Genomic DNA, 18,742 nt, shown 5'->3' with positions numbered 1-18,742 from the left:
AGGAGCCAAATATCTGTAGCTTTTGTATCAGTGCAGTGTTTGAGTACCTATGGCCTCTGAACAGTATCAGTAAGCATTAGGTCTTAGCTTGAAGCTGCACTGTGTTTTTTCATATTATAGTTCATATTTTTCATTGAATGAATAAAATTTTAGATCTAACTTCATTAGTTATATTTTGACCCTGTAAAATACAGAGATTACTTCCAAAAATATTCCTTGGCCAATTTGGAAGCAAAAATACTCTTTTATCTTCAGTAATAGTAAAGAAAAGATAGCCAACATTTCATAAACACAAGCAGACTAAAGCAAATGAAACACTTGGTCTTCTTCATTTTGTATAAAAGGACTAACAGTACAGGGCCTCTTTCACTACACTGTTATGTTATAATGTTGATTTTCCTTTAGTTTGATAAATAAGCCATGACATCATAACAAATTATGTCAAAACACTAATGAAGCGTGAAGAGTTGCAGGATTAAATAGTGCCCACTCCCTGGTTATGTTCTGATATAACTAACACTAATAAGAAACAGAAAACTCCCTTTATCAAGGGACATAGTTACACTGACTCCTTCAATTCATTATTGACACAGTAGAAAAAACACTTGGCACTTTCTCATTTCTGTCCAGCTAAATAAGCCCAGTGTAGGACAATTCATTTCTATTTTCTAGTAAAATGCAAGAAAATAATAAGGATTGGGATTAATTCACTATATTTGTTGATGTGTACGGTACAGAAAGAAGGCAGAGCACCTAGCAACAGTCAAATCAGCTTCATCTCTTCTGAATGGAAACTGTAAATATGTGTAGTTCTTATAATTTTGGAGGGGCTTCATGGACAGTGGGTTGTTATGTTCCTTATTATTTTTACTACCTAGCATTATCATCCATCAACAGCATTCTGGAAAAGCTTGAAGGTCATTAATTGCCAACTTTGTTTCTTTTTCATCTAATGGCCCCCAGAGACCCATATTAAGAACACTCGGTCTCCCTCTGTTTTGATACTATGATTTTATGATACTCTTATCTCTTCCCCAAGAAGACATCTTTAACTGTCTCCCCTCTATACATTTTTTTTTTTTAAGAGGCAGCACTGTGAATTCAGTTTATAGTTTCCTGCATACTGATCAAGAGTATTTCCGTGGGCCACCTTGAATTTGATACTTTGACTTATGTCAAGTTGCTCTGAACTGTGTTGCATAGGGGTTGTCCATATGGCTTCTTCAAAGGCGTATATCCCAATAATGGGATATACAACAGAGAGCTTGCTGTCCATTCCAGCTGTCAAGCAGTTTGAATCTACGTGGTGTTTTTTGGTTGGACTGCTTGCTCAGCACATTAGCTCCTGACTGTCTACAGAATATATATATTTTTATCTATATCTATCCTATTCTCTCTCTACTGTGGAAAATTAATCTTACTTTAGAATGATTGCAGGCAGGATTCTCCACAGTAATAGTTTATCTGTTGCCTTCTTGATGCTTTGCTGGAGTTCTATATTCCCTAATTTTCATTTGTTGTTGCATTTATTTTTCCTATAAATAACCTGGAATAATCACAATACACATCCCATTCAAAACCTGTATAATTATATTTTTTTATAAAATCAAAATTAGAATAGAGCTTCCATGGATTTTAAATTCCAGTATCTCCATATGTACTATAGCCCACTTCAAAAGGGATGGTACTTAAAGCTGTCACTTCCTAAATACTCTAGTTAAAAAATGCACTCAGTTTATGGTCACAAGAGTTAGGGTCATTTTTTTTGTAAGGTGGTGAAATGTTATTTTGTTTTAGAGGCAGCAGATTGCAAAATAGTTGATAGAATGATTGGAATGGAATGAGACACTGACGTTCCAAAATCAAAATATAATTAGTCTCTGCCAAGATTTTGTCTTCTCCAGATTTTCTATTAGAAACATGTGAGAACTGCTCTTTTTGATTCACTGCCATTATAGTTAATATTTTTCTTGTTCATGAAAATATCTGTTTTTATGCTGTACTGACATTAAAAGTGTAAGATTTTTCTACCAGTAGGTCACTTGTGTATTGATTTAGATAACTTCTTTTTTTAATTGAAAAAGTATGTTGTGACAAAGGTATTTTGGACTGATTTCCTGGTTCAGACTCACTTGCCAGTGTCCCTTTATACACTAAGATCATGTAAAAACATGTATTGATTTCAGCGAGTACAAAGAGAATTGGCTTCATAAGATCCAGTCTTATGAGGTGATGTTAATGGCAGCTGAAGGAACCATGTACAAGGGGTACTCAGAGAACCCAATTTGGCATCATCTCCCATATGGCACTCAGTCTATAAGCCATTTTAACTCTCTGTTCTGAATGAAAAAAATCACAATTAAGCTGCATTTGCCTCTCTTTGATGGCCTTGCACACTGATCAATTAATGCTCTACTCTTTTCATTCACTCAAGCTTTTAGCTTTCTTTAACACTCATGTTTCTGAAAAGATAATACAAAGTGTTTAAATTCCCCCTTGGCTTGCTAACAGTGTAAAGGAACTATAAATACTTTTTTTATTAAATATTTACTGCATACGGATTTTTACACCTAGTGATTTTCTGTCAAGGTACAAGACAGTGGAAAATCTGGCTCAATATCTTTGAATTGTTCTTTTTTTGAGAATAACAGCTGCTTAAGCATGATGTTTCTGCTTTTCTTAATCGTGAGAGGAATATGTTGAGCTACCCCTGCTGGTGAGAGAGAGCTTCTGCATGTCTGAACCCTAACTTTTATCTTGGGATTGTTTTCTTTAAACCAAATAGACCAGAGAAAGTACTGCTTGTTTATTGATTTAGGACTCTTCCTGCCTGTTTCTGGGAAAGAAAAAAAATGAATAAAAAGCCACCTTCATTATTTCATTTTTAATTTCCTTTCTCCAAAGTAAGCAGAGCAAAATTAGATTTAGTCTGATGCATATTCCACAAATAAATTACATGGAACTAGAGTGGTTAAATGAACTTTGCTTGGGGATTATTGGAAAGATAAATATTTAAACACTGAACTTGAGGTAAGTCATGTTTGTGAAATATCTATTTTTTTGTGTTGCAACTTTTTTTTTTTCCTTTTTCTCCTTCTAGTCAACTCAACCATGAGGACATTAAAGTCAGGATGAATGCCCCTTCAAAAAACTGTTTCCTGCATTGTTGCCAGCAGAGCACTTTTCTTTTTTTTTTTTTTAATCAGATGATATGTGTCTAGTTTTATTTTTATATACAACAATGAATATATTTTACATTATATCTTAGTTAAATAATCAAAAGTAAATTTACAAGAATTCAAATTATCTCTTGAAAATAAAATATATTATGTAACCGTAAGCATTGTTTAAAAATACATAAATTGCAGAAGCACAACCCTTTGAGCAGTTCAGTGTACGAAGCTTAACTTTTAAGAATTTATATTAAATTGATAGACTTACAGTGATGCAATCACAGGATGAGACTAGGAAACCTGGCTCATAAACTTCAGAAAATTTCTGAAAGAGGAAACGATATGCATTATTCCCATTACATACAGGAAAATACAAAAAATAACACAGATGAAGACTGTAGTGGCTAGTTAAATAACCACCTACCAGTTAACGAAGCAACATTCACATCAGTAATATAGAACATAATAACGGTGCCTTTAGGTACTATATATCAAACTAGAATACTTATTTCTACAGTAGAAAGCATGATAAACACATTTATGAAATCTTTAAGTGCCCAGATATTAAAGATTAGTTAAAAAGTAGATAGATAGATGTTGCTTATCTTTGTAAAGTCAATACAAATAATCTTCAGTTTTAAAACTGATGCAGATGAAATTGCTTCTGAGTGCAAGTCAGCTTCATTGTTACCAGATAACTTCGATGAATGTAATTTATAGTCTCTAATGTATTTTGGTCAGAAGTTAAATGTCTGAAGTAGCTATAACAGTCAGAGTTTACTAAATGGCATTACATTTTCAAATTTAGCCTAATTAAGAGCATAGGGACTTCATAGCTAGCTAAAATTAAATATTTATTTAATTTATTACAAAATGGAAACATATTTTGTAGCTAGTCATGGTGTTTTATATAGAGACCTCTGTGCAGTGTAACTGCATAGAAAAATGTCCTGCAGTGCCAGTAACCAACAGGTTTCCCAAGCAGTAGAAATGGGGATGGGGTGCATTTTGGCCATTGAACCTAAACAGGACCAGGCATACACAGGTCCATGAGTTCAAAGTCAATTCTTAGTTGGACAATTCCTTCAAATTTTATGATGGTAAAATCATGTCGCACTCTGCAACTAACTTGAATTCCATTCAGGGAAAATAAATAAGTAGGATTTCTGACTAAGAGCTTTAGGCTTGGCTCAGGTTTAGAAGAGAATAAACTGACAAAGCAGAAATACGTTGTAAGAAAGCGATGTCAAATCTCTGATCTCTGCGCAGATCCTAAAAGATGAACCTACGTTCACCAGACTAATAGTGCTGCCAGCTGCCTCTAGTTACAACGTATGTTTTGTTTCTTTTTAAAACACAAGTTAAGTTTATTTTGTCAGGTTCACTGGAAGGACATGGCTCTTGTTGAGACGTTCAAGTAACAGGACTTTTTATCCTGCTGCTGCTGCTGCTACAGTGGAACTGCAAGCACAGGACAAAAATTTCAGTTTAAAGGAAATCACAGTCATGAATTCAAGAGGAATAGAAGCACTAAGTACACCTTAGTAAGAAGTACTCTGGCAGATCATTTTTTAATTTTCAGTATAGTGCATTGAAAATACAGGCAGCAGTATAGTGTAAACTGGAGGTCTTTAAAAGACATTTAAATTTAGATTTAATGATATGGTTTAGTGGAGGACTTGTTAGTGTTAGGTCAGAGGTTGGACTAGATGATCTTGGAGGTCTCTTCCAACCTAGATGATTCTGTGATATTACAGTTCTTCATGAGCACAACATTAATCAGATAAGTGTTCGTGAGCTTTATAATCTTGTTAATTAACTGCTCAGAGGTCACAGTTGTAGCACCTATTTTAATACCTTCCTTTCTACAGAGCAGTTTTTATATTCTTTAATCTTCCCAGGTTTTCTCTCACCCTGTAGCCTTTGTTACTGCTTTCCACCAAATTCATTTACAAAACTGTGATGTTTATTGAATGTTATCTTTTTCATTTTCTTCTTTTCACATTTCATGCCTGATGGTGTCTTTTTGTTCTGCACCTATTACATGGTAGTTCCAAAAGGATGATCTCAACAAAACAAGCGTCCCAGACTTGGTAACTGTTTACTCCACTCCCCCATATTGCAGACCGATGTATGCAATTGGACATGCAGTACCCACATGTTTTGAATGATGCTAATGAATACTTTTACAAATATTCTCTGTGTGGATAACAAACTAAATCTTCTAGGGTATGAATTCTTTCCTTTTTCTCAACCAGAAAAAAAATAATATATATATATATATATATATATACACATATATATATATCCTCTTCCAACTTTGGTGAGAAGATGAAAGGGGAAACTGTGTTTTATCTTTAACTATTTTTTCTTCATATTTGGCTGGCAGGGTATTCTTAGTTTTGAAAGTGAAATACAGTCTGTACACAGACAGTTGGCTATTTACCTATGTACATCTGCAGATCTGAGGCCAGGAGCTTTCACATCTTTTTGTGCTCATGAGCTTATCTGGAACTCATGGTTTTAATGGTTATCTGATATCTCAACAGTTGTTCTGTCAGTACTTACTTATCCTTTCTGAGTACCTGTACCATTTGACTGGTGTCCTTTTAACCACTTTAATTTGGCAATTTTTTCTCATATTCTAGCAATGTCAAAGGCTAATTACAGAATTTTCTGAAATTGAACATTCAGTATTTCACTGTTCTTTCACTGTAATTATTAATAAATGAGATCAGAGCAGAAGTTAGGCCAGCCCCAAATCTTTTATAAAAGAAATATATGTGACTTCCTGGAAATATCTTGACATTTCAGAAGAGCAGTATGGTATTATTTTGCAGCTTTTAGGCATTTTAAATATGTTCTGACCAGTGACTACTGAACCTTTAAAGTTAATTTGTGTTTGAAGTCCGTTCAGTAATCATCCGAGCAATATTGAAAAGGGGTGTTTGATGTAATAACTTACATCAGCAGAATAGTAAAAATCCAAAGCACTTCACTACTCTTAATATCAACAGTTGCCAAAAGCTTTGTGGTCTCAAGCTAGCTAATCCAGCAGATGTCATGACATGATTCTGAAAGACTTGATAACATTAGAAACATCCTTCTGTGATACATTTCAAACTATTTGTTGTGAATGTGTGCTTGCCTTAATTAGTGTTTGTTCAGCAATTTGAGAATATTGGGTTAAATTTCTCCCTGGATTTAGTAGTTCTGCCAGTATAACTTATTCTTGAGATAATTCTTTGTCTATTATATATCTAAATAATGTCATTACAATTAGAATTTGCATTGTATTTTCTCCCCCTTTCCCTTTCAGGAGGGGGAGTGAGAGAGCAGCTGTGGTGGAGCACGGTTGCCCACCCGAGTAAAACCACCACAATGTCAAGCATGAATGAACTCCCAGTATGAAGGAGCTCTGTATTAGCAACCATGAGATTTTTTCTGGTTTTTAAGTATGTAAATTCTCGCTATTAGTATATGATGGAAAATCCTAAAAGCTATCATTTCAGAAAAGCAAATTCAATGCTAAATATTTCTCATTTTGAAATTTAGGAATCTAGCATTCTCTTGCCCAGATTTTAAAGCCATTCTCCTTCAGAATTTTTACTACTTCCTTTCATCTGCAAACATGATAGACTTTTGCTCTATAGATAAAAGGAGCACCTACTCCTAGTAGTACCTTGTTGTAGTCAGTGTCTTGAGCCATGCAACTTATTCCAAGCTATTCTAAGTTGCTCTGCAGAAATGAAACTTCATATTAATTATAAAATAACAATGTGAGAAGTTAAAACCACAGAAATGAAAACATATAGACTGAAACAGTCTTTTTTAATTTTTAGTAGCTGATAAAACATTTTAATACTCAATGTCATTATTTTGATTAATTACATTGTATTAGCAAACATAAGTAATGTATCTCAACTGCTTTTCATGTAGGTTCCAACAAAGAGCTATGACAGGTTTTCCAGTTATTGCTAATATTACCAACCCAAACATATTTATATCTATCTTTGGAAAATTCTATTGCATGTTTGACACATGTATTCTCCTTTCTCACTAATTAATAATAATACATTATAGTTTATTGTATTGTTATTTAAGTTATAGTAGAACTGTTTATACTTAAAAAAAAAAGTAAAGAAAAAGAAATCTAGATATATTTCAGGTATGTTTTATGTATATGTAGGAGATCATGTGGTATAGAACACTTCCATCTCTCATACATATGAACCTGCCAAATATATCAATGCAATTTCTGTTGCTGGTCTTCCAATTTTGAATTCTGATTTTTTCCATTTTTAATTGTCACAGCAGAATTTATACTTAACCAAATTAAAGAAAACCTTTAGCATTATTTTCATAAAACAGCCCCTTCCCCCCCACCAATACAATTGAAAGAAAACATGCAATGACTCACATGCACCGGGGGAGGTTTAGGTTAGAAATGAGGAGACATTTCTTCTTAGAAAGAGCGGTCAGGCATTGGAATGGGTTGCCCAGAGAGGTGGTGGAATCACCGTTCCTGGGGGTGGTCAAGAAAGCTTTGGACCTGGTGCTTAGGGACATGGTTTAGTGGGTGACATTGGTGTTAGGGGGGTGGTTGGACCAGATGATCTGGGAGGTCTTTTCCAACCTTAATAATTCTATGATTCTATGATTACTATCAGCACTATTTAAAACTGATCCATTCATACTTGCTAGACCTTCTTTCAAGGTAACTTACTGCCAAGTAACTACACTGCAAATTAAAGGAAACCCATGGAGCTGGTACATTATCAGTGTCAGTTTTGTGGTGTATGTACATAATGTTCACCCAAATGTATGAGAAGTCTTGAGATTGCCTGTTCTGCTAAGACGAAGTAACAGAAAAGAACAGATTGGGAAGAGGTGGGAGGAGGACTCAAACTGAGTTTTCTGCAATTTCAATAAGAAATTTCAGTTTTCATGATAGCTTGATAGAGCAATACCACACACAACTGGAAACTAGTTAGTATTAGGAAAGTGACTGTATGAAGGCACACATGTAGAGCCTCCATATGCAATGGGCGAATTATGGTAATTACAGTAACAGCAGGAATAAAGAAACACTGCTAAAAAAGCAAAATAACTTCATCATCTCTGGATTTGTGGGCCTGTCACGGTGATAGATATGAACAAGGAAAGCACTGGGATAATATTTCACTGCCTTCTATGCTAGGTTTTTGTCTGTCTGATTTTGAAGAGCAATATCCAGTGTTTTTTCCCTGCAACAACTTCTCTTTGTCTATATTGGGATGTGGTATACCACATGAAATCTTGATATTGGACTCCAGAGCAAAAAGAACAGTATTACCTTAAATGATGTTAGTACATTTTTCTAAAGGAGAAAGCATTTTTTTTTTAAGTTAGTGTTTGTTCCCGTGGTCCACAAAGGATTCCACAGCTATGGAATCACGGGAAAATACGTGGTCCTCTTAATTACAGGAGTGCCATTTGTATTGCTATACTTAGAGGTCTGCCAGCATTTCCATTACAAAGCCTGTTTCAGTGGTTTATAGTTCAATCATAAAAATGTGCTGCTGCCATTATGAATCTTGAGTCAGGCAATGATTTGTTCCCACCTCCTCAAAACTGAAAAAAAAAAAAAAAAAAAGAAAAAAAAATTATCTGGTTTTAAAATATGAAAGCAATAAATAACTAGATGTTGACTATATAGGACTTTGCATTCCTACAGTTTAAAAAAAACTTATTTTGAAACTAATCATGTTTTTTAATGCTTACATGATTATAAATGCCTTTAACTTAAATTGGTTAGATTGGAACAGCTCTAGAAAAGTAACCAAAACAGGTAAATGTATTCAGCATTCAAAGACCAATTCTTGAAATGCTTCTTGCACCTCTGTACACAGTAATAAAACAGAATGTGTCAGTATCACAAAGTATGCTTTCATGTACAGCTTGGTTACATCCTATATTCCTTACTTCAGGATAACTGAGAGCATTGAACTGACTCTACGTAAGTGAAGACGTGTAAAGTGCCACTAATTAAATATATAATATATTATATTAAAATACTCCTATTGTACCTACTTTAATTTTACTCTTAAGTTAAATTCTCCTTTGATAACATACCTTTTTCCTGTTTCGTACTATATCCAAGAGATAAATACAAGTATTTTAGTATAATAAATTTTGGAAATAAACAGCGTGCAAACGCTCCCCTAGTAATTTATTGGGTGAATTACTAAGGGAGCTGGAGTCCATTACTTTATATATGAAGTTTGCTCTGTTCATGCTTACAAATAGAAATCTCAGCCGCAGCTGGGTCATACAGCAACAAAATATTTTTTCCAAAAAGAACTATTAGGAAGTTATCTTCTCTTATGTCACAGTACCTCACCAATGAATTTATAAGTTTATCCTTAGCAAAGGATGTTCAGCATTACAAGAGAAATTTCAAGCTTCTCTTGTAGAGCCCTCAGTTCATAGTCACCTTCTGTTATGACAATCAATATAATTTTGGAGGGGATGGGGGAACATAAGAAAGCAAGCTCCATTATATATTTTCCTACTAAAACAGCCGTAGACTTTAATTTAAGAAATATAAGGGGGGATGGGAAAGGGAGGGGAAGGAATAGGTCAAACTGATGCCAGTGGCACATCCTGTTGAACAACAGTGAAGTGAGTGGGAACTGGGAAGTCAGGAGATACCAGCCATCTGCTGTGCCTGTTAGAAAAGCTTCCATGCTAGGTGTAGGAAATTACAAATGGGCTGCAGTGATGGGTGTCGAAAGTTCCAGCTACACTGTGACAGGCACACCAGAAATGTCAGTGAAATTCTAAGTGGATCTTCCTTAGCTTTTTTGTCATCTTTGGCTGGATAGTCTTTAAGGAGATTAGAAGATGGGCTCTTTTTTCTTTTCCTTCCTTCCACTAACACCGTATAAAGCATTCAGAGGAGGATAAAAATGCCCCCTGGAATAAGAGCACTAAAATCTGGGAGAGAAATCTGTGAAACTTAAATTAGTGTATCTGACACTGAAGAGCTGCCATGCTGTAAGTAAACACCAATCTTGAAACTTAAAACTGCCAAGAAACAGAAAAACAAAAGGCAGTGAAGTTTGAAGTGTCTAGTGCTTCTCCAAATCAAAACCTATCTAAAAAGTTGCAAATATTTTTATGATAGTTCACAGAGGGAGATTTTTCCCTGAACCCTAACCTAACTTTAACAATACAATGCTCCTATTGTGCATATAGCTGCTTCAGAGGACTTTTTCCTAAAATGACTTTACAATAAGCAAAATCAACTGCCTCTCAAACTTCTTCCAGTAAATACTTACATTTTGCTGAAACTAAACCTAAAATAACCAATATCACTTGTGATTTTGTGATTAGCTGATAGACGGTAAGCAGAGCAAGATTTAACACATCCCAGTTCAGTATAAATTAACACTTATGGTTAAATGAAATATCAGAACAATTTGTAGATGCCTGTTCAAATTACCATGTGGCAAAAACAGATTTGGCTACATTATGGTTGTTTAAATCATTTTCATAAATAATTTAGCTTAATCATTTAACTCCTAGTTGATTTCTCTAACATTTCTTCTTTGTTTTCCCTCTTAGCTAACAATGCCAACATTTCCTGTTGTTGTGAAGATTGGACATGCTCATTCAGGCATGGGAAAGGTGCAGATGCTACTTACTGCATGTTAGGAGGCTCAGTGTTTGTCTAAAATAAATGCATGTTCCATTGTTTCCTGGATATTTTAACTTTTCACTGTCCAAATTCTGTCTCTGATCCTTGCTCTTGCAAATCTCTGTCTATTATTCAAGAAAGCACCTCTCTTTAGGAAAATACTTGCATAATGCATAATATATTTTCACATTAACATGTAGTCAGCCAGTTTATGTGTTGTCCCCTGTAGGACAGTTTTGGAAACAAACTGAGATGCTTTCCTGAAGCTGAACTTTGTTTATTAATGTAGTTGACTGTGGTGAAACTATTGAAGAGTCAAGGTCTGTCTGTACAATCCAAATTTTTGGACCTGGGAATCTAGGAAGGTTTTGCCTTGGTTCTCTGCTAGTTTCAACTTGATACAGATTTCTTCTTCATTTCCTGTCTTAATGTATTCTCTGTGATTGTTTCATACCACTATATAACTGCTGCTTTCTTTCTCCAAAGTAATTGCATTTCAGTGGTGAGTACAGTTGTTTTGATATCACTTATCTCACAATGATGGTTCAAGGGATATGATTTAAATCCCACTTTCATTGATGTCAATGAAAATTTCTAGTCATTACCGATCAACCACCTTCTCTCACTGAAAACACTTTAATGCTGTGTTTTAGATTTTAAATCATCAGAATAGTTACATTTATCATCCTGAATCTCCAGAAGCTCCATAACATAATATTTGCCACTAGCAACAGAAAGATGATTTATCTGTATTTTGTTCATTAATTATGCAGCTTGTATATTATATTCTTTTGCCTATGACTGTTTTATCTAGTACTTAGTAAGTCAGTGGAACTCTGGCAGCCAGCTTAATTGAGAGCAGAATTAACTATTAATTACTTAAACTGTGGTTTCTGTGGATGGCATACATGAAGTATTATAATGTTTATACTGTATTTTCAATATTCACCTCTCGTTTATAGAAAAAAAGGAGCTATTTGACAAAAATGTTCAGCATATCAAATGTCTACAAATAAAAATAAATCTAGTGGCTTTTTTTAGCTATAAAGTATTTTAAGCCTTTAAAGATTAAATGCCAGTCTTTTGTAGTGAAATGTTTACTGTCAGCCCAAACAAAGGTTCTTCTCATACCCTAGTCCTCCCTAAAGGGATTACTAGGAGTAGTGTTTCCATTTGTCATAATTAGACTCACATAAGCTATTAAGCTTTCAGAAACTGAGTTGAGACCACTGTGTCTGGTTCTGTGGCTCTCAATCAACAAATTACTCTGTATTGTTCTGAATCTGAGTTGAGAGCAAATACTTAGGCCTTATGACTTGTTTTGGCTTCACAAGATACCATTTAATATGCAAGTCCTACCTCACAGCTGTGACCACTGTTGCCTACAGGTCCCCTTTTAAGCATCAGGTGACAGTGGAAGCAAATGGAAGCAAAAAGATGCTGGACTTGCCAGAATTTGCAAACTCTCCTAATATTAGATAGCGTGGTACATACTAATCTCTGCCTCCTTTCCTCACCTTTCTGAAATGTACTTTGGGTTAATGTCTTGTTGGAGATATAGTTTCCCTCTCCTATTTTCTACCAGCCCTAAGACTTTTCTGAGTCACTTTTTCTCCCCCATTTCAATCAGCTTCCTTTGAACTCAATGGTAGATGTGTGCCCTCCCTGTCCAAAAGTAATACCTCTGCCTGCCATCTGTCCTCTAAAGTCTCCTTCTCCCTCTCCACTGAACCAATATTGCCTAATTTTCCACCTCCCTCTTACTTCAAGATGTTATAATTGGTGGTATTAATACCCATCACCATCTTATCATAGTGTTCTAGATCTAGGAAATCCTACTCCTAGAAAGCCTGACTCCTTGCAGAGAAGTAGGACAACTGATTCTGCTGTGTTGAGCCAGCCCTCTGTGTTCCATGTACCATGTGTACCTTCATCAGGATGTCTTTACCCCTCATCTCCTCTCTCATGGGAGATAACTGACACAGATGTGATAGTTCATGGTGGGCTCCATCTACAATCAGTTACGTGAGCAATTTAGAAAAACAAGAATAATTGTATATAAGTTAGTGTCACACATTATCACACCTTTGAAAATTCTCCTAAAAGCTGCAGATCCAAAAATTATCAATCAACACTACAAAAAAAAAAAACACTACAAAAAAAAAAAAAAAAGGAAATAAAATTGGAAAGAAAAATAAAATCTACTATTTGCAAGTTGCTTTCTACAGATGAACTGGTAACATTTTGCCTAGAAAAGCAAATACCTTAGTGCAGGAATGTTACAGAATCTAGAAATCAGATAAAATATCCAATACTTTTTTATGAACTCATGCTATCAAAAAACATATTTCTCATGAATGCCATTTACAACTGAAGTCTATATTTTATTCCTAATTGCTGTTTTTCCTTTTGTATATGCTGTTTATTTGTGGTATGATGACTACAGATCAAGGTAGACAACCACTACGATTTTCAGGACATAGCCAGCGTGGTAGCACTTACTCAGACCTACGCCACTACTGAACCCTTCATAGACTCCAAATATGACATCAGGATCCAAAAGATAGGCAGTAACTACAAAGCATACATGTGAGCCAAAAACTTATCTTTCATCATTTATTTCAAAACTAATAAGCACCAATAAGATTAAGACTGTTGGATGGGCTTCTGAGTTGAAATGTGGTGACTCTGTGCCTTCATTGTCATATTCTTCAGAAATACAGTATGTTAGACTTTCTGTCTATATCAAGACTTTTTTCTTTAAGTTGATTGTCACTGAGAGGAGGAGAGTAACACAAAAGGTGAGCCTATCACAGTGGTTTTCCTGCTGGCCTTTAATTATTTTTTCATTTAAAGAAATGGAAGGGGATTTGTTTTCTATAGAGGACTTGTTTCTGTCAAATTTTCTCTCCCTCTAAGGATATTTAGATGGCATTCATTCACGCAAACCTGAATGATAAAACTTTAATGGAAGGAAGTGCTCTTCTTTTAACATCGCAAATGTAAGAAAATCTTACAATGGCTTTCACATATATGGGTAAAAATCTCTTCTAATTTGAGAAGAGCCCTTGCAGGATCCAGATATGTTTAAAGATTATGACTATAGGGAGGCTAAAGTAGTGTTTCAGTTTTAGACACATTAAGCAAGAGTAGCAAAACAGATTATGAGGTATTAGTTGAGCTATGGTAACTGTCTTTATGCATTTTTTTAACTCTTTTGGCTATTGATTATCATTTCATTCATGTTTTTAAGACAAGTTAGATTATCTCATGTATTTGTTCCCTCATGCTTACAGTTCTGAGGCAGGAAAAACAACATGGATAAAAATACACGTGCATATACAGATATACGTACAAAGATATAATGCTAACAACTCCTGCCGCATTGAGAGAGATAAGAGACTCTGATATTGACAATTGAATTAAAAATAAATTAAAAAAAAAAACAAACCACACACACAGTAAGGGACAGTCAAATTTTTACTAGTAAAACCGTTTGAACTTTAAAACCTATAAATATTATGAGAAGCAAAAGTTGGAGCTTGGTTAAGAAAATGCATGAAATATTTTTTAATATTAAAGATAGAGTTGGCATTAGGTTTCGAGTAATTTAGAAACAACCAACAAGCTCTATCAGAAATGCAGAACCTTCTGCCCAGGGTGGGGGCAAAGAGCAAAATCTATCTCCTGGTTGGTATTGAAGGGCCATGTACTGTGACTACCCTCTGTGACATTACTCTCACAAGATCAAAACTGTATGAGCAACTACTGGCCTCTCCTGACACCACAATTGGAGGAGTATTTGAGAATGACTTAATAGTCCATCTGCTTCTCACTGTGCATCTGAGCAGAAGAAAGGACAACACAGAATAGGGTGGACATACTGTCGCCAAAGGTCAGACCCATCCAACAGTATGGATGCTCCATTCTTCTGCTCTATTTTGAACGCAGAACTATAAATTTTACAAAAAAACGTGTGGAAATTTGAGTTGTGTGCCATGACCAAGGCAGAACATTCAAATAAATTGCAAGGTTTTGAGTGGTTTCTGTAATCCTTGATCCAAAATCCCTGATTTTGAGTGTTGGCAAAGCAAGCCAGAAACTTTATATCTCAAGCTCCCTACAGAATTTCAGATGTGTTGGGCCTACCCCAATATACAGCCTCTCCCTATAAGCTTAAGAATCAAAACCAAATGCTTTCGAATGATACAACTTCTAGTCCCTGGTTTCTCCAGGAAAGTCAATTGCAATTCTGCTCATTTGTCCGACATTGGTGTTCCAGACTGTTGACTTTCCTTGCTTTAGCCCCATAATTTGAGGCATCCATCCTACTTTTAGGAAAAGTAGCACCATACTCCTACACCCCAAAGTCTTCTATATCTGTTCAAACAATATCTTGGTCTGGATTCACCCTTTCCCAGACAACTTCTAACTTACCTCTTCTTATCTCTTATGCCTTAACCTTCATTCTTATTGCCCCAGATTCTTCCCTGCTCTTTTTATTCTACTCAGTGACATTCAACAGCTGTGCTCTCCCTCTACTTCCAGTCACCAGTCAGCCTTCTTTCTCTGTCTTAGACCTTTTCATGCAATTATTCAGCCTCTTCAAGGCTAGCATAGTGCTTTTCTCTCTCATGGGTGGTTTGATAGGTACTACTGCTTTTCTTGTACTCTGCTAGCCATCTCTCCCCTCCTCTTGTTTATAATAAGCAGAGTTGATTTGTCTCTATCTTACAGCTCCCAGGTGGCACAGTCTTAGCAATAAAGCCCAACTGTTAATGGTTATTGACATACCTCCAGATACCAGCAGTCAGATGCAATATTAGTAACTTGATGGTTCATTCTCTATGGTAGAACCTGGACCACTACATTTCACAGGAGAGAGCCCTACATTTTTTTCCTTGACTTGAAATTAAAATTCTGTTTAGTCTCTGGAATAATTTTTGTAATAGTCAGCCACACAACATTTATCATTTTTAAACACGAATGTTTCTTCTTCACAGAAGAAGCAGTTGGCCTAAGGGACAGGAAAAAAAAAAGTATAAAATGACAGTCTGTTCTTGCTACCTTTTATTTATTCTTATGTTTCTATTCCCTCAGAAACTGAGTTCATCCAGATGCTAAAAGCCTAGCAATAATTTTTTCTCTAGATTCTTTCATAGAGTTAAATCACAAAAATTAAATACTGATCCATTGTTAGAAAGCATCATGAAAGGAGAAGATTTACCAAATGTCTGTAAAATTCTTCATATGCATACATACACATTATGTCAGTGGTATATTGTTTTACAGCTGGTTCTCATTTTGTTCTGTGACACAGGAACAGAGTACTTAAAGATCCACCACAAAAAATACCAGCTGAGCATTTGTTTGTGTAATTTAAAGAGAGTTATTAAGAGCTTCACTTTTATAATTCTGTGGGAAATTGTGGTATAAGTGGATCCATGACTCACAAAACACTGGTGCTTATCATCTGTCAGTTGAGATTATAGCCAAATGCAACATCGGATCCCTCTAAATACCACAGCTCCTCAAAACTTTTTGTGACGCATACTTAACTACACTTGGTACCATTACAGAATTCAACTGACTTCAAGGAAATAGAGTTTAAAGGGTCAAACACAGTGAAGAAAAACAGAAATACAATAAAACTACCTTTAAATCTCTTCTCCAAAAGCAACACAATGAATGCATAACAATTTACTTTGACCAAAAGTTCAATAAAGCAAAAGTAGAGCATATCAGCCAAGGAACAGTACTGTAGTAACAAACTGCTAACTAGACTACCTACAAAAGAATTGTAGGTAAACCTTTCTACATGTTTTGTGGCAATACTTGTCCAGACAATTTGGATTTCATGCTTCAAATAGTACTAAACAAACCAGACAGGTGGTGGAAAAGGGGAAAAGTCAAGTTACCATGAACTATATAGCAATCATAATTCCCTTTTTCCCCCATTAAATTAAAACAGTTAACAATTAGAACAGTTCTTCATGTTTTCAAAGACCAAATCAAGTGAAAGCATATTAAGCCTAAGTGTAAAGCACTCAAATGTGATTGAAGTTGTTCTCTGTATTATTGAGTATTTAGTAAATGAGGAGGAAATAATGATATGAAAGAATGATGTGAAAAACCCTTAGCAATTATCAGAACAGAAGTGAAGAAGGGTGGGAAACTTACATATTTCAGTAGTGGAAATCATACGTGACTTTTATGAAATCATAACTAAGGTTTATTATAGTAGTGGTCAGGTAAAGGCACTTTTGCATCACTTAGACATGGTCAAATGGACCAGCCCCATTATTTTGGAGTCCCTTGCCACAGACCTAGCATCAATGGCTCCAGTCCACAAGCTGTCAAGATTACACCAGTTAGGGCTGTGTCCATAGCATTCCTCTCAGTCTTAATCTGGTCCCTACGGCATCATTACAGCCATCCATACATCCAGTCTTGATTCTGCTTCAAGTTCAGTAGGGGACGTTTCAGGTTGTGGAGTGAAAATATGGCTTAAAGCATCTTTTCTTCACTACTCAACAGTGCTGAGGTTACATCAGTGCAGCTGAGCATCTGGAACTAAATACTTGCTAAAAAGTTTTCAGGACTTTTTTTTTCTTTTTTCTTTTTTTTTTTCTGAATTGATCACACGTCTTCCTGAAAGACACCTTGTATGGTACATGTTAAGGAATGCCTTTGAGAAGTCTGCAATAGAGTTCAGATGTGGTTTGTGAGAATTATAATCTCTCTTCAGAAAGCATGTGGAGAATAGTGAACTTAAACATTTTAATTGTTCTGTAAGTACACACATACAAATAAATGTCACAAAATAACCTTATTACCAGGAAAAGTTACCTTACACATAGGATGTCATGTGGACCTTCCCTTTTCAATATATTCTCCCACAACAAAGAATAAGAACTTACGCTTTAAAATTCAGCTACCTTTATGAGACTTCCGTAGAAAGGTCAACATTCCCCCACAATTGCTACTGACCCTTGTAATTAGGTTAATGGAAAAATGGAGAGAAAACTACCTGCCTAGTATACTTTTAATATATTACAGATGTTTCTGTTATTTTATTAACTGGAAACACTTCATGATTTGTATCCTTAGCCCATTCTCAAACAGCATTTAGGTTTCAGAAAAGAGCTATCTTCTCAACCCTGGTAACAGTCCTAGGGTTTGAGGAGGAGAAAAAAAATATATATATTTCTTACAGATAAAATAAAAGATGGTATACTTGAGCCTGAACTAAGCTGCTTAGATTGTATTAGTAAACTAGCAAAGAGTGAAAACTGGAGGAGAAACAGAAGTCCAGCTCTATAAGAGATCAGAGATGTAGACATCTTGACTTTAAAGTAATGGGACCTAAATCTGTAATGGTGTGGATTTGAAATGAGAAGCTGAAGCTCACTTCCTTGACATTTGCACTAATAATATGTTACAGGCTATTCAATCCATTTATCACTGACAACAGTTTATTGCTAACACTTGCACTTAATCATAGTAGTTTTTAAAATTTTCTTAAACGACTAAATGGGAAACAAAAATTTCACAGCATTGTCATACTTCATAATATTGTGATGCCTGTTAAAATTCTTCATGTTTTAGATGTTCTATTGTAAGCTGCCTGATATGAAAAAGATGTAAAAACTGCCTTAAATATTAATGTTAAGATCAGAGTAACTTAAGAGATAAGGAAAATATAAAACCACTGGCTGTTTTTGTAATATTTCCCCATTTTCAGGAGGACTTCCATATCCGGAAACTGGAAGACAAACACGGGCTCTGCAATGTTGGAACAAATTGCTATGTCAGATAAGTAAGTCCAGTCTCATGTAAAAGGTAATTAAAAATACATATTTAAAATTTTTTTTTTTTAATCACATTG

General features: G+C 35.2%; 1 protein-coding gene and 1 long non-coding RNA gene across 2 annotated transcripts in view; one reads left to right on the top strand and one right to left on the bottom strand.

Annotated features, from left to right (window-relative positions):
* The window catches only part of SYN2 (synapsin II), a 176,291-nt gene that overhangs the window by 119,062 nt on the left and 38,487 nt on the right, over nt 1-18,742 (top strand). Inside the window, 3 exon segments of the mRNA XM_040569350.1 lie at nt 10,782-10,844; nt 13,301-13,443; nt 18,599-18,673. Coding sequence (XP_040425284.1) covers nt 10,782-10,844; nt 13,301-13,443; nt 18,599-18,673 — 281 coding nt within the window.
* LOC121075767 overlaps nt 3,320-18,742 on the bottom strand; it is an 84,419-nt gene continuing 68,996 nt past the window's right edge. The window contains exons 3-4 of the long non-coding RNA XR_005823142.1: nt 6,856-6,912; nt 3,320-3,498 (exon numbers count right to left, since the gene is read on the bottom strand). This is a non-coding gene — a long non-coding RNA (uncharacterized LOC121075767). The remainder of the gene's footprint in view (nt 3,499-6,855; nt 6,913-18,742) is intronic.

The sequence above is a fragment of the Cygnus olor genome, chromosome 10, assembly GCF_009769625.2.
Source record: "Cygnus olor isolate bCygOlo1 chromosome 10, bCygOlo1.pri.v2, whole genome shotgun sequence".
Lineage (NCBI taxonomy): Eukaryota > Metazoa > Chordata > Aves > Anseriformes > Anatidae > Cygnus > Cygnus olor.
Note: the sequence above shows the minus strand (reverse complement) of the source record. Positions and strands in the feature narration are given on the sequence as shown.